Source organism: Rhinoraja longicauda, chromosome 33, assembly GCF_053455715.1.
Source record: "Rhinoraja longicauda isolate Sanriku21f chromosome 33, sRhiLon1.1, whole genome shotgun sequence".
NCBI lineage: Eukaryota > Metazoa > Chordata > Chondrichthyes > Rajiformes > Arhynchobatidae > Rhinoraja > Rhinoraja longicauda.
The window spans coordinates 15,606,157-15,619,415 of NC_135985.1; the positions used below are offsets into that span (position 1 = coordinate 15,606,157).

The 13,259-nt window shown below is 41.4% G+C and overlaps 1 protein-coding gene across 1 annotated transcript in view; it reads left to right on the plus strand.

The window, feature by feature from the left end:
* Positions 1–4,848, plus strand: part of rasgrf1 (Ras protein specific guanine nucleotide releasing factor 1) — a 66,337-nt gene extending 61,489 nt beyond the window's left edge. Inside the window, exons 27-28 of the mRNA XM_078427505.1 lie at positions 1,421–1,489; positions 3,402–4,848. Of these exons, the coding sequence (XP_078283631.1) occupies positions 1,421–1,489; positions 3,402–3,494 (162 nt within the window). The 3' untranslated portion in view covers positions 3,495–4,848. The remainder of the gene's footprint in view (positions 1–1,420; positions 1,490–3,401) is intronic.
* The last annotated feature ends 8,411 nt before the right edge of the window (positions 4,849–13,259 follow it).

Here is a 13,259-nt window from a genome sequence, read left to right on the forward strand (position 1 = left end):
GAGCTTTACACTAAAGCCTAGCTCTATCCAGTATTAATCGAGACTGGATCTGTTGCAGACTCATTGGTTGGAATCACATCTCCTATGCTTCTGAAACATATATACATTGCTGAGGGCAGCCACATCTAAGAACAATTCCCCACCAATCCTTTTAATTAACGGAATCAAAGGGATTTATGAGTTCAAGAAAGACCACGTACTGTGGTTGATGCATTTCTCTTGGATTCATCAAGCAGTGAAGATCACGTCTATTGTACCTCCAGATGTATGGAACTCGCACTAATTTGAAAGCAGTTCTTTATAGCTAATGGTGAGAGGCAGTTGTGGCAGGTATCCCTGTGGCAGGTATCACTTTCCTTACAGTTACGAATTATGGGATTCTGGTGCCTCTCAAATACTGCAGTTGTCAAATGAGCGTTCCTACTGTATCTGAAGCTTCAATGGCCTCATTTTTATTTTGTTCCCTATGTACTGTTTATAAGCGGCAGATTTTTAAAAAAGTTTAAAAATCCACATTGTCCGAATGGATCAGAACAGGAATAATTTCCATTTCACTGACTGATGCACTAAGCACAATAGTGGACCACATTACAATGCTATAAATGGATCAGAAAATTCATACAATTATAATTTTTTAACAGAAAATGCTAGCAATACATAAAACAGGAAGCACTTGTGAAGGAAATAACATTTCAGGTTGGTTGACCTTTTGTTCAACCTTTATGATCCTCTGACCATTTGCTATACTTTCTACTTTTAACTTCAGATTTTTAGCACTTACAGTTTAGTGCTTCAGAATATTTTTTTAATTGGTTTTTCAGAATCTCATGGTGCTGGTAAGACTGGCAATTGTTACCCAAACTTGTCCTTAAACAGAATGGTTTATTCAGTCGTATCTGCAGGCATTGAAAATTCAACCATGCTTTTTAAAAAATCGGTCACTAAATTTCAGAGGTGAAATGTGGATTCAGTTGAATTTTGCAGAACAGGAGGGAATGAGGGATACAATTGGGACACAAATTAAAAGTTTTTGTAAGTTGCACAATGACTTCAAAGAGCAGTGAATGTTTTTAGAAAACCTTCTATGGTAGAGTTGTATAGTACTCATCAGACATCCTATAATGTACAGAAATGGAGTGGACGAAGATTATCCTTTATCTTAAGGGACTGCTTAGGAACAAGACGAGGGCTCAAAAGGTTCTAAACTCAATGGAATTGTAAATATTTGATATGTCTTGAACAGAGGTAACCTACAAGATAAATGAATAGGCCTTTTTCTTTTATGATGTTATGCTACACACGATATTTAGACTTATACATAGATTTATTCAGCTGTTAACTGGCTTTAAAAAGTTATTGGAAGACTGTGTAAGCATGATTGATTGTGGAATGCATTTTCACCCATGGTTTACATTAACAGATATCTCACATAATCCGAGAAATCAGACAATTCCAGCAGACATCCTACAAGATAGAGCAACAAATCAAGGTCAGTTCATTTTGTGTTCATTAAATAGTTTCACCAAATATTCGCCTGACAGGTAGAATAGATGTAGTTTCCATTGGTTGTGCAATGGAGAAATATTGGTGAGGACTGTGAGGAAAATCTCATCCAGCTTCAAATAGTGCTGGGGGATCCTCAAAAACCATCTGATCCAACAGACAGGTGCTCAGCCTTATTCAAAGCATCATACTTCTGACAATGCAGCACTTCCTCATTAATGCAGTAATAGCCATTTAACATTCACATCTTGCGCTCAATTTTAGAACTTATTTTTAAATCTTATCCTTTCCATTAATCTCGAATTTTCTCAAAAGCCACCTACTGAAAGAGTTAGCATGCTGATTATTCCCATTACTTTCTCCCCAGGTCACACACTATCTAACTGAATATGTAGTGCTGTTCCTTCATTGTTTCTGGCCAAAATCTTGACTTAACGCCTTCACCATGCCAGCTGCAGTTCTCTTGGGAATAAATACAAGCCTTGATCCATCCCTAAAATTTTAAATTACCAGAGCCTCCAAAGAGTTGGACCTTACACATTGCTGAGCTGGGAGGTAAACATAATTGGAACAATTCAAAAGAATGAAATTGCAAATAGGATCAAGTTTATATATATCACATTTTTTTTGTCAAATTCCATTGAATAACTCAGAAAGCCATCAATTTTTATAGCCTGCAGAGCTTTAAAAAAATATTCTCCACTTCCAAACATGGCTTGCATTGTGATTTTAACCAAAGGTGTTATTTTTAGACCTGTTGGTGGGGGGGGGGCAGCAGCCCTTAGAGACATTTCCTATGGAGACTGGGAGGGAAATGAGAACCAATTAACCAATTAACAATAGACAATAAACAATAGGTGCAGGAGGAGGCCATTCGGCCCTTCGAGCCAGCATGGCTGATCATTCTCAATCAGTACCCCGTTCCTGCCTTCTCCCCATACCCCCTGACTCCGCTATCCTTAAGAGCTCTATTCAGCTCTCTCTTGAATGCATTCAGAGAATTGGCCTCCACTGCCTTCTGAGGCAGAGAATTCCACATAAACGTTTAACCTCTGCACTGTTATTTCAAAGAAAAGCCCATTGTGTATTCATCATCCCGATTGCTTATGAACTGAGAGGTTTCCGGGGCTATTTCAGAAGGCAGTTACTCAGTCTTGAATCCCATAGAGGCCAGACCAGCTATTCTTCTCCAACAGAAGTGTTGCCCTTTGGATTAACAAAAACATTGAAGATGTCAGATAGCCACACAATGCTGGAGATAAACTCCAAAACTTGCTGCACTTAACATCCACTTAAGAATCCATGTTTTTCTATGGTTTTGTAGGAAGTACTAATCACTGAAGAAGGGTCTCGACCCGAAACGTCGCCCATTCCTTCTCTCCCGAGATGCTGCCTGACCTGCTGAGTTACTCCAGCATTTTGTGAATAAATACCTTTGATTTGTACCAGCGTCTGCAGTTATTTTCTTATACTTATATAATCGCTGCTGGGTCAGAAGACTGTGGACTCAAGTGCCCCTCCAGAGACCCGAGCACACATATCTAGGCCATCATTCCTTTTCAAAGGGAATGCTGTATTGTCTGAAGTGTTGCCTTTAGGAAAAAATGTTAAAGTCAAGTCCTGTCTGCTCCCTCAATGGAAGCAAGAAACATCTCATGGCAACACTTTAAAGGACAGCAGTAGAAAGGCAACGATAATGTCTTTGAGATTTGCTGGCTCAGGCTGTGAATTGAGTGTTGAATATGGATTATTTTAGCTGGATGTTGATGTATAATCACAACACAGTGCTGAAAATTCTAATTAGTATGTAAACATTGAAAGAATCCACATGTGGTCACCAACTGTACAACCTACGAGACTTCATTTTTAATTTAAAAATCATGTTTTTCTTCGATTAGGTGGCACGGTATTTATTAGACCAGTCTAACGTCATGGATGAAGAAAGCCTTTATGAAGCATCTCTGAGGATAGAACCAAAGCAGCCAACCTGAATCACAATCATCCCTCAGCATCAGAAACCTTGCATAACTGATGATATCACTGGTCTCCTTCAATGTGCTGTGCATGGGCCATCGCTGAAGAGAAGACACTACTAAATAATACAAGGATTGCACCATCCGTCCAACTGCTCCAGAGGGCCATTTGACAATAAACAGCTGCTGGACTTTGATTGTCGAGCAAATCTTTTTGAAAAAAAATAGTGCAGCAGTTGTTGGTATTTAAGTTACAACTGAACCATTTCCGCATTCTTTAGAAAATCTACACACTTCTCGAACACTATCCCAGAACGGATGGTATAATGGGCCAGAACATGCCCTTTCACTTCCAAGGCCTGGATCCAATCCAGCCCAGGGTGCAGGGCCCAGGGTATTAAAGTCTTCACTATCTCATGGACTCCTTTCACCACTGGGACCTACTGATGTGCTGTATGACCCTTCCCACTTACAAAGGGTTGTGTGATGTTCTCATCCACACTTGATCTTGTTATCACAGGCTTGCGGCTGAACCTAACGGTCACCTCTTCTCTGATGGGGGTTTCCTTTCACCACTGGAGGCAGTGTGATGTTACTGACCAGCACACCATCCTTTTCCAGGGAGGATCCGAGCTCATAACCCAGATTGAAATCCTCCTCGCTCTAGCTCACTCACCTTCTATCTCTGGGTCCACATTAAGCTCACCTTGATGGGTCGTATGCCTCCTTTCCAGTGTTAAGGCTGGATTAGCACCCCTGGGACCCTGGTTTGAATCCTCTCCTTGCTGATCTTTGTTGTTAAATAATGAGGCTCAGACTACTCAGTCAGGAAACAGGAGCCTCTCACATAAAAGCCCACTTGATGTAGCACCAATTTCCAGTTGATGTCCAAGGATAGTGTGGGGATGTTCACACTGAAGCTAAGATACATAACTAAAACATGTCAAGAGATCATTAGTTTGCACCTATCCCGTGCTCTACCTAACTGCAGAACACTGAACACCAAACTTTCTCAACTCATTAAGATGAGAATTACCAAGATAAACCTCACCTTAATGAGGACCCAAAAAAACCCTCTACCCCCAATACTGAAACAAACTCCCTTACAAACAATTCTGGAATAAGAGTTCTGCTGAAGCTCAATCTCCAGACCAGTGCTTCTCTGTAGACCTCAAGCTGCTTTAAGTCTCTCTGGGATTGCTTTGGCTGACATGAAGTGCTCGGCACTCAGGATGTTCAGGATAAGGTTCGTCCACAGTGGCTTTGGGCAGCTCCTACAGTCTCCGAGCAGTGATGAGAAATGCAAATAGGCTGGATCTTTGCTCTGCGTGTACTTACATTATTTTATGAGTAAAGAGATTTTTCACACGTCTGTCAACATTTTCTTGGGTATTATTTTATTTTAACTGTTCATTGTACTTCATAGTAAATGTGCGCAATAACGATTCAGTCAAAAATGCAAACAGAGGAAATCAGGTTTTGAGCATGATTATCTGTTAAAAAATCATTCCTCGTATACATAACCAGGCCTCTCCACTGATTCAGCTCAGTGTAATGTGTCGTACCACAAACACAGTCCATTCCAGACCTGGTCTTCAGTCTGCCTCACCTGCTGCTGCTTATAGAGTGCAGGACAAACGGGTAAAATCATAATATTCAAGCCAAACTGCTCAGGTAAAATCAGGACGTGCTTCATCACTAAAAAATGGAGAGGAACTCTGGCTTTCGATGTGAAAAGCTACAGAACTGCCTACAGATGGAGCAGGAGATGGTGATGCCATGGTAAATAGTATGAAGTGTGATCAGGTAAGAAAAAAATTCAAAGTGGAGATTTTTATTAAGCATTTATATTGGGGATTGCACAAACCATTCAGTCCATATGATCAATGCTGGATTTTGTTGTGCACTCCAACTTCCTCACACCTTACTTCATCTCACTTCCTCCCGATATCCTTCAGGTTTTTTTCTCTCTTACACATTTGTCCAACTTCCCCGTAAATATGTTGTTATTTGTTTCAATGACTGCCTTTAGGACCTTGGTTCACAAACCCACCGCTCTCTGGGTAAGAGTTCATTGTTGGACTCATATGTCAATAATCTCCGTTTTTTAGGTCCCTACAAATGATAATTGTTTTTCCATGTTCCATTAAATGCTTTCATAATTTCAAAAGCCTCTTTGAACCCAAAACTTCTCTTACAATGGGGAATGGGTCAATAGCCTCACAGGTCTAGCTCTAAATGTTCGGAGAGGATTGTGGGGCTGTGTAATCCCCTCCAGTTCCTGTGTTCCTATCATTGTTTAAGTTCTATTGGTATTTTCAGTTCTTCAAAGAAAATAAATGCAGTACAAATGAAAGCATGGTTTAAGAAATAGTGCCTTTCTGATGTTTGTGCTTTTCACTGCCATGAAGGTCATCATTTCAGAATAATGCAGCACAGAAACAGGCCCAACTCATCAATGCCAATGAAGGTGCTTACCTAAGCTTGACCCATTTATCTATGTTTGACCTACAACCTTCTAGTCTCATCCAAATCTGTCAAATATTGTAATTGTACTTGCCTCTACCACTTCCTCTGGCAACTCATTCCATAAACCCAACCTCTGAATGGCAAACCTGCCCCTGAGATCTCCTTTAAATCTTCATCTTTACACTTTAACCCTGTGTTCTTTAGGCTTAGACTCCCTTATCCTAAGAAATTGACTGTGACTATCCTCTCTATGCCTCTCATAATTTTATAAATGTCTTTAAGGTCTCCCCTCAGCATCCTTTGTTCCAGGGAAAATACTCCCAACCTGTCTAGTCTCTCCTAACTCAAATCCTCCATTCCAGGCAACGTCCTGCTGAATTTATCCTGCACTTCATCTAGCTTAATCCCATTCTTTAATCTAAAGTCTGGTGATCAGAAACCCATAGAAGACTCCAATTGACTTGTACCATTGCAACATATTGTCCCAGCTTTTGATCGTAATGTCCCTACTTATGAATGTAAGCACGACCCTGTCCACCTGTCTTGTCTTGTCTTGTTGATACTGCACCAACTGCCGCTGTTGGGCTATAAACGTGCAGTCCCTCATGCATGCATGCAGTTGCAGATTTAAAATTTAGTGTTTGCAAGCAACAGTTTAAAAGATTTATTACCAGCAGCAGATTTTATATGCGGTGGCAAACGATTCCAAACAGGGATGGTTCTGTGGTACAGCGAGTAGCAGAAACAGTCCTTTGTTGGTCTTGATGGTTATATAATTCAAGGATTGGTTTAGTCGAGTTCCTGGTCTGTTGTTCCGACTGTATGAAAGATGGGCAATGTTGGATGGAGGCTAATGAGTGGGTTTCTTTGTAGACTGCAGTAAGCCTGGATATTATACGGCGTCTTTGAAGGGTGTCCCATTTGAGTTACCCCTGTGTCACCAATTTCAGCTAACTGTGTCACCAATTTCAGGCAACTCGATTTCTCTGGTCAACTATATTCCCCAGAGCCCAGCCACTTACTGTGTGTGTCCTGCCCTGATTTAACCTACCAAACTTCATCACTTTGCACTTACGAAGTTAAACTCCATTCCTTTGCCCATTTACTCGGTAGGTCTAGAACCTGTTGTAACTATGGACAACATTCTTCACTGTCCATTACAGTACCAATTTTGGTGCCGTCCATAAATGTACTAATCATGCCACCTAAATTCTCATCCAAATCATTAATGTGTGACAAATAACAGGGACACAACACCAATCCCTGTGGCACACATTTGGTCACTAGCTTCCAATCTGAAAAACAACCTTCCGTCACCACCCTCTGCTTCTTACCATCAAACTAATTTTGTTTCCATTTGGCTAGTTCTCCCTGTATGAGTAAACTAACCTTCAGACCAACACACCATGCAGGACCCTGTCTAAGGCCTTGCTGAAGTCCATGTAGACAACATCTATCGCCCTACATCATCAATCCTGATCACCTGAAGAGATATGTTTTCTCACGCAAAAAGCTGTCCTGACTATCTCTAATCGGCCCTTGCCTTTCCAAATGCAAATAATATAATTATTCCCAACAACTTTCCCACAACTGATGTCTTGCCATAAACTCATCTGCCTACCTCGTAGGCTTCATACTAAGATAAATGCAGCTTAGCTAATCCAACCTTCCTGCCTACTTGACTTAAATCATTTTTATAGCTATGTTTGCTTCATTTTTCCCATCTGCTACACTACTGCTTTGAGTCTCACTCCCTGCCAAAATAATTTATGGTGATTAGTTTGTTTTTCTTGATCCTTTGCTTTAATATCTTTCTTTATTAATACCAAACTCAAATGTTAATAAAAAACATCACTTTTATTTTCAAATAGTTAAACCATTCAAGCAAATTCCACGGTCAATCATCCTTAGAATCATAAAAGGAGTTTACCAGATGTGACCAAAGGCATAGAGGAGGATTAGAATCATTTCACGTTTACTCAAGTTACAGTGTCCATGAGTATCAGTGACTGCTCTATCTGTCATCTGATACTTATGGTATCAAAATCCATTTCCAATCTGTAGATCCCATTGAAGGAGATGACTGCCGAGTCTTGCTGCTATGCTCCTGGCCTTAATACGAATAGGAAAATAAATTGGAAGTAGTTGATATTACATCCTGTTTTAACTCTTCCATAATCAAGAGTGTTTAATTTTCATATGCACTGGATATGAATCATAGCAAGAAATTCTTACTTGCTGCAGCTTTACAGTCTCATTAGATGCAACAAAAACAACAAAATATACAGTAAATTAAAAGTTATTTTAAGCAAACTAGACCATAATAACACAAAAGACCAAAGTATTGCAAAGTCTGGTGCAGTTTGGTGCCGAGGTAGGGTTGTGCACAGTTGTTCAAGAGCCTCATGGTTAATGGGAGGAAGCTGAGGTAATGTTTCTCATGCTCCTGTACCTTCTTCCCAATGGTAGCTGTGAGAGGAGAACGTGACAAGATATTAGGAAGTGTAGGAAAGAAAACTGCAGATGCTGACCCGCTGAGTTACTCCAGCATTTTGTGACAAGATAGTAGCTGTCTTCTTGAGGCAACGCTTCCTGTAGATCTCTTCAATGGTGGGGAGTCATAGAGTGATACAGTGGGGAAACAGGCCCTTCGGAACCAACTTGTCCATACCGGCCAATATGTCCCAGCTACACTAGTCCCACCTGCCTGCGTTTGGTCCACATCCCTCCAAACCTGTCCTATCCATACACCCGTCTGTTTCTTAAATGTTGGGATAGTCCCTGCCTGAACTACCTCATCTGGCAGCTTGTTCCATGCACCCACCATCCTTTGTGTGAAAAAGTTACCCCTCAGATTCCCATTAATGTTTTTCCCTTTCACCTTAAACCTACGTCCTCCTGGGAGGTCAATGCCTGTGATGTCCACTGCAGTGTCACAGATAGCAGCACAGGGAAAATAGCTCCAGCAAAGCTTCCTTCATTACCAAAGCTGCCTGTCTTGAGGTTTGGGAGGGTGATTTGTTTATATAACCATTTACCTTATATAGCCACAGTTTTGGACCCTTTCCCACATTGCCATAATTAGCAGCTTCATGAAAACAGCTAAGAAATTCCACCTTCAAAAATCTTTTGAAACCGGTGCATTAACAAAAAAGCAGCGTGACTCAAGGAGAAGGTTTAAATGCACATTTTTACTTTCTTCAGCCGCATTTAGAGAAATATCTGCCTATACTCTGCAGACTGTTTTGTGATTGTTGGCTCATTGAACATTATCTTGCCTGGATGGCCATGTATATCACCAAAGCCACATAGGATATAAGTGAGGAAAGCCTGTGTATAATGCAGTCTCAGTACATGCCTGCATATGAGTATAATTCCTGAGCTAATAAGATGACAAACTGCAATATTGTATACTGTTTCTACAGACATGTCCCCCACTTCAATTCCACACGACGTGCAAAGAACCAGAATTTTCCGTTGTTATGCCGACAGACAATTCTGCCTTGCACATGGGCTTTACAGATAACAGATAGTCGGCAATGAATAATTTTAAGATAAATGTCATAGCAAACAGCAAACTTATCACTGGTAATAACCTGAGTGCCCTCATCTCTTAAAGTTCCTTCTGTTTATGACTATGAGGTATTTGCAATCGGTAAAATACTTTGACAACTCAACTGCATGTCTGAAGAAGGGTTCCAACCCGAAATGTCACCCATTCTTTTTCTTCCGAGATGCTGCCTGACCCGCTGAGTTAGTCCAGCACTTTGTGTCTATCTTCAGTGTATTCCATCATCTCGAGTTACTTTCTATTCAACTGCATGTCTCGCTTTTAAAAGCATTCATAAATGATTACACGTTTCTAATAAAATAAGCAGATTGTAAGGACCACAACAGTTTTTAATCCCTAAAACCATCATCTATGTGAACCATATTGAAGCTTGGTCCTCAAGTGTCCTCCTCTAACTGTCACTACCTCCAGTGACATAAACTCCAAAAATACCAACAAACTGCTTGAGGATAGACACAAAATGCTGGAGTAACTCAGCAGGACAGGCAGCACCTCTGGAGAGAAGGAATGGGTGATGTTTCGGGTTGAGACCCTTCTTCAGACTGATGTCAGGAGATTGGGTGGGACAGAGATAGAATGTAGCCGGAGACAGTAAGACTGGTGGGAGAACTGGGAAGGAGGAGGGGATGGAGAGAGAGGGAAAGCAAGGGCTATTTGAAGTTAGAGAAGTCCATGTTCATACCGTTGTGGTGTAAGCTACCCAAGCGAAATAAGAGGTGCTATACCTCCAATTTGCACTGGGGCTTTCTCTGGCAATGGAGAAGGCCCAGGACAGAAAGGTCAGATTGGGATGGGAGGGGGTGTTAAAGTGCTGAGCAACCGGGAGATCAGGTAGGTTAAGGCCAACTGGACGGAGGTGTTCAATGATCTTTAGAGAGCAGAGAGCCGGAAGTGATGGAATCAGAAATGGTGTGTGATATTTAGATCTGGTGCTCATCTATGGGGTCATGGTCCAAGGATTAGTAGGAGGAGGTGTCTGAGAGTTGTTGCCTGCCCTCAGCCCGGTAGAGGTCAGCGCGCCCTTGTCGGCGGGATTGATATCAAGTCGGGGTTGCTGAAGAGTTCACGGAGGGCTGTACGTTCAGCGGGGGGGGGGAGGTTAGAGTAGGTAAGGAGAGTGGAAAAGTTGAGGCGGTTGATGTCCCGCTGGCAGTTGGAAATTAAAAGGTCTAAAGAACTGCTTGAGGAACTCGGTGGGTCAGGCATAATCTGTGGAGGCAAAGCAACAGTCCGACATTTCCAGTCAATTCCCTGCACCAGGGTTCTTCCTGTCCAGCCAAGTTCCTTCAACAGTTTGTTTTTGTTCTAGTACAGAATCAGCAGTCTCTTGTGCCTCCAATATCAAATCTAAAACTGCACTCTGCTCCCATCAACCATTAAAGTGACCCTTTTGGCATTTTAGGCTCCAGCATGTCACTGGCAACCTTCTCATGTGCTCCTTTACCTTGCTGTGTCTTTCTGGAGTTAATCTTCTCCTGCCGTTATACCCCAGTCCTCACTCATCACTCCTCCAATTCCAGATCAATGCTCTACCTCATCAGCAGGTGCCAATCATTCACACACTGAAGCTCCGAGCAGCTGAGATCTGAGGTATTGACAGAACAGCCTTGAGGGGTGAATAATATGTTCCTGAATATCCAAATAAGTGAAAAATATGTACTATTACTTTATAAGCAATAACAAGCAACTTTGACTTTTCTTTATGTAGAGCAAAAATGTAGCAGCCCAATATAAGGAGAAGTTGAACATAAAGTTTGGGGGTATATCCTCTGAGAGAGAGCAATATGGGACAATGTTTGTTAAAGAGAATGTCAAGAGCAAAATAATGTGGTAAATTGGAACTAGTGCCGTTCAGTTGCTAAGTCCAGAACTCTGATGCATACACTCTAAAACACCCTGGCCATGCTCTCATCTCACTGCTACTGTTGGGAAGAAGATGCAGGAGATTTGAGAATATCATATCATCATATCATATCATCATATATATACAGCCGGAAACAGGCCTTTTCGGCCCACCAAGTCCGTGCCGCCCAGCGATCCCCGCACATTAACACTATCCTACACCCACTAGGGACAATTTTTACATTTACCCAGTCAATTAACCTACATACCTGTACGTCTTTGGACCCCAAGTTGGACCCTTTGGACCCCATAGTAACCCCAAGTTCAAGAACGGCTCTTCCCATCAACCGTCAGGCACTTGAACCATACTGCACTCCTCCATCCACAACCCCACCTCAGCAACAATCTACTATGGACTTTTTTTTTTGTACATACTTCCATTTTGCACAATTTTGGTCTCCAAATTTGAGGAAAGATATTCTTGCTATTGAGGGAGTGCAGCGTAGGTTTACTAGGTTAATTCCCGGAATGGCGGGACTGTCATATGTTGAAAGACTGGAGTGACTAGGCTTGTATACACTGGAATTTAGAAGGATGAGAGGAGATCTTATCGAAATGTATAAGATTATTAAGGGGTTGGACACGTTAGAGGCAGGAAACATGTTCCCAATGTTGGGGGAGTCCAGAACAAGGGGCCACAGTTTAAGAATAAGGGGTAGGCCATTTAGAACTGAGATGAGGAAAAACTTTTTCAGTCAGAGAGTTGTGAATCTGTGGAAGCCTCTGCCTCAGAGGGCAGTGGAGGCCAATTCTCTGAATGCATTCAAGAGGGAGCTAGATAGAGCTCTTAAGGATAGCGGAGTCAGGGGGTATGGGGAGAAGGCAGGAACGGGGTACTGATTGAGAATGATCAGCCATGATCACATTGAATGGTGGGGCTTGCTCGAAGGACCGAATGGCCCCCTCCTGCACCTATTGTCTCTTGTCTATTGTCTATTGTTACCCAGTACTTCTGATTATATTGCAATATTCATTTGTTGTGTTATTCCATTCATGAGTCTATAAAGCTGCAGCAGTGGAGAAGAATTTCAATGTTCTGCTCCCAGTACATACGATATTTAAACACTCTTGACTTGACTCTCTTAACGTGCACACTGGCAAATGACTGCCAGACTCGGAAGGCTGAATTTTACTTGCTTTGCCCTCACAGTTTACCTTGTCGCTGGACTCCCCATACAATCTTGCTGGGATTCTTGCAGGAATTGCCACAGATCTTGTGCCAGGTTTGACGTGGCAAAGAATCTTAGAGACCTCATTACTGTAACTTGAAAGAGGATTTGAAGTTATGAGTTACTTTAAAAAAAGACACTTTAAGTTATTTTACTTTTTATTTCAAAGATTTAAGGTGTTTTTGATTTTAAATACATGTTTCAAATATCAATATTTTTAGATATTTTTTGTTTTCATTGTTTTAAAACATCCGGGAGAACTAAACCACACACAGCATTTACAACCAGCAAAGCCTGGTGTGTAATATACATTGTCGGCTGTCAAAAGGATTTCAGGGTTGAGATAGACGGTGGATCTCCTCATTTTGTGGCCCAGGTCCTAAAGGCTTGGAGGTCAGGGTGAAGTTTGTAACAACTCCAAGCAACAAAAGCTTTTCACTGTGTTTTGGCAGATGTGACAATAAACTAAATTGAACTGAACTGTAACATGAGCAAGTTTGGATGGATGAATGTGTTTTTACTGATCTTGAAACATTATTAACACTTGAATAAGCGAGCCTTGGGTTTTCAAATTGAGATCTTGAGTAATGCAAATAAAAAGAGTGGTGTGTTGCTGATTGTCACACTAATGTAATTAAAAACAACCTTGAGCATGTGTTTTAAATACCAAAG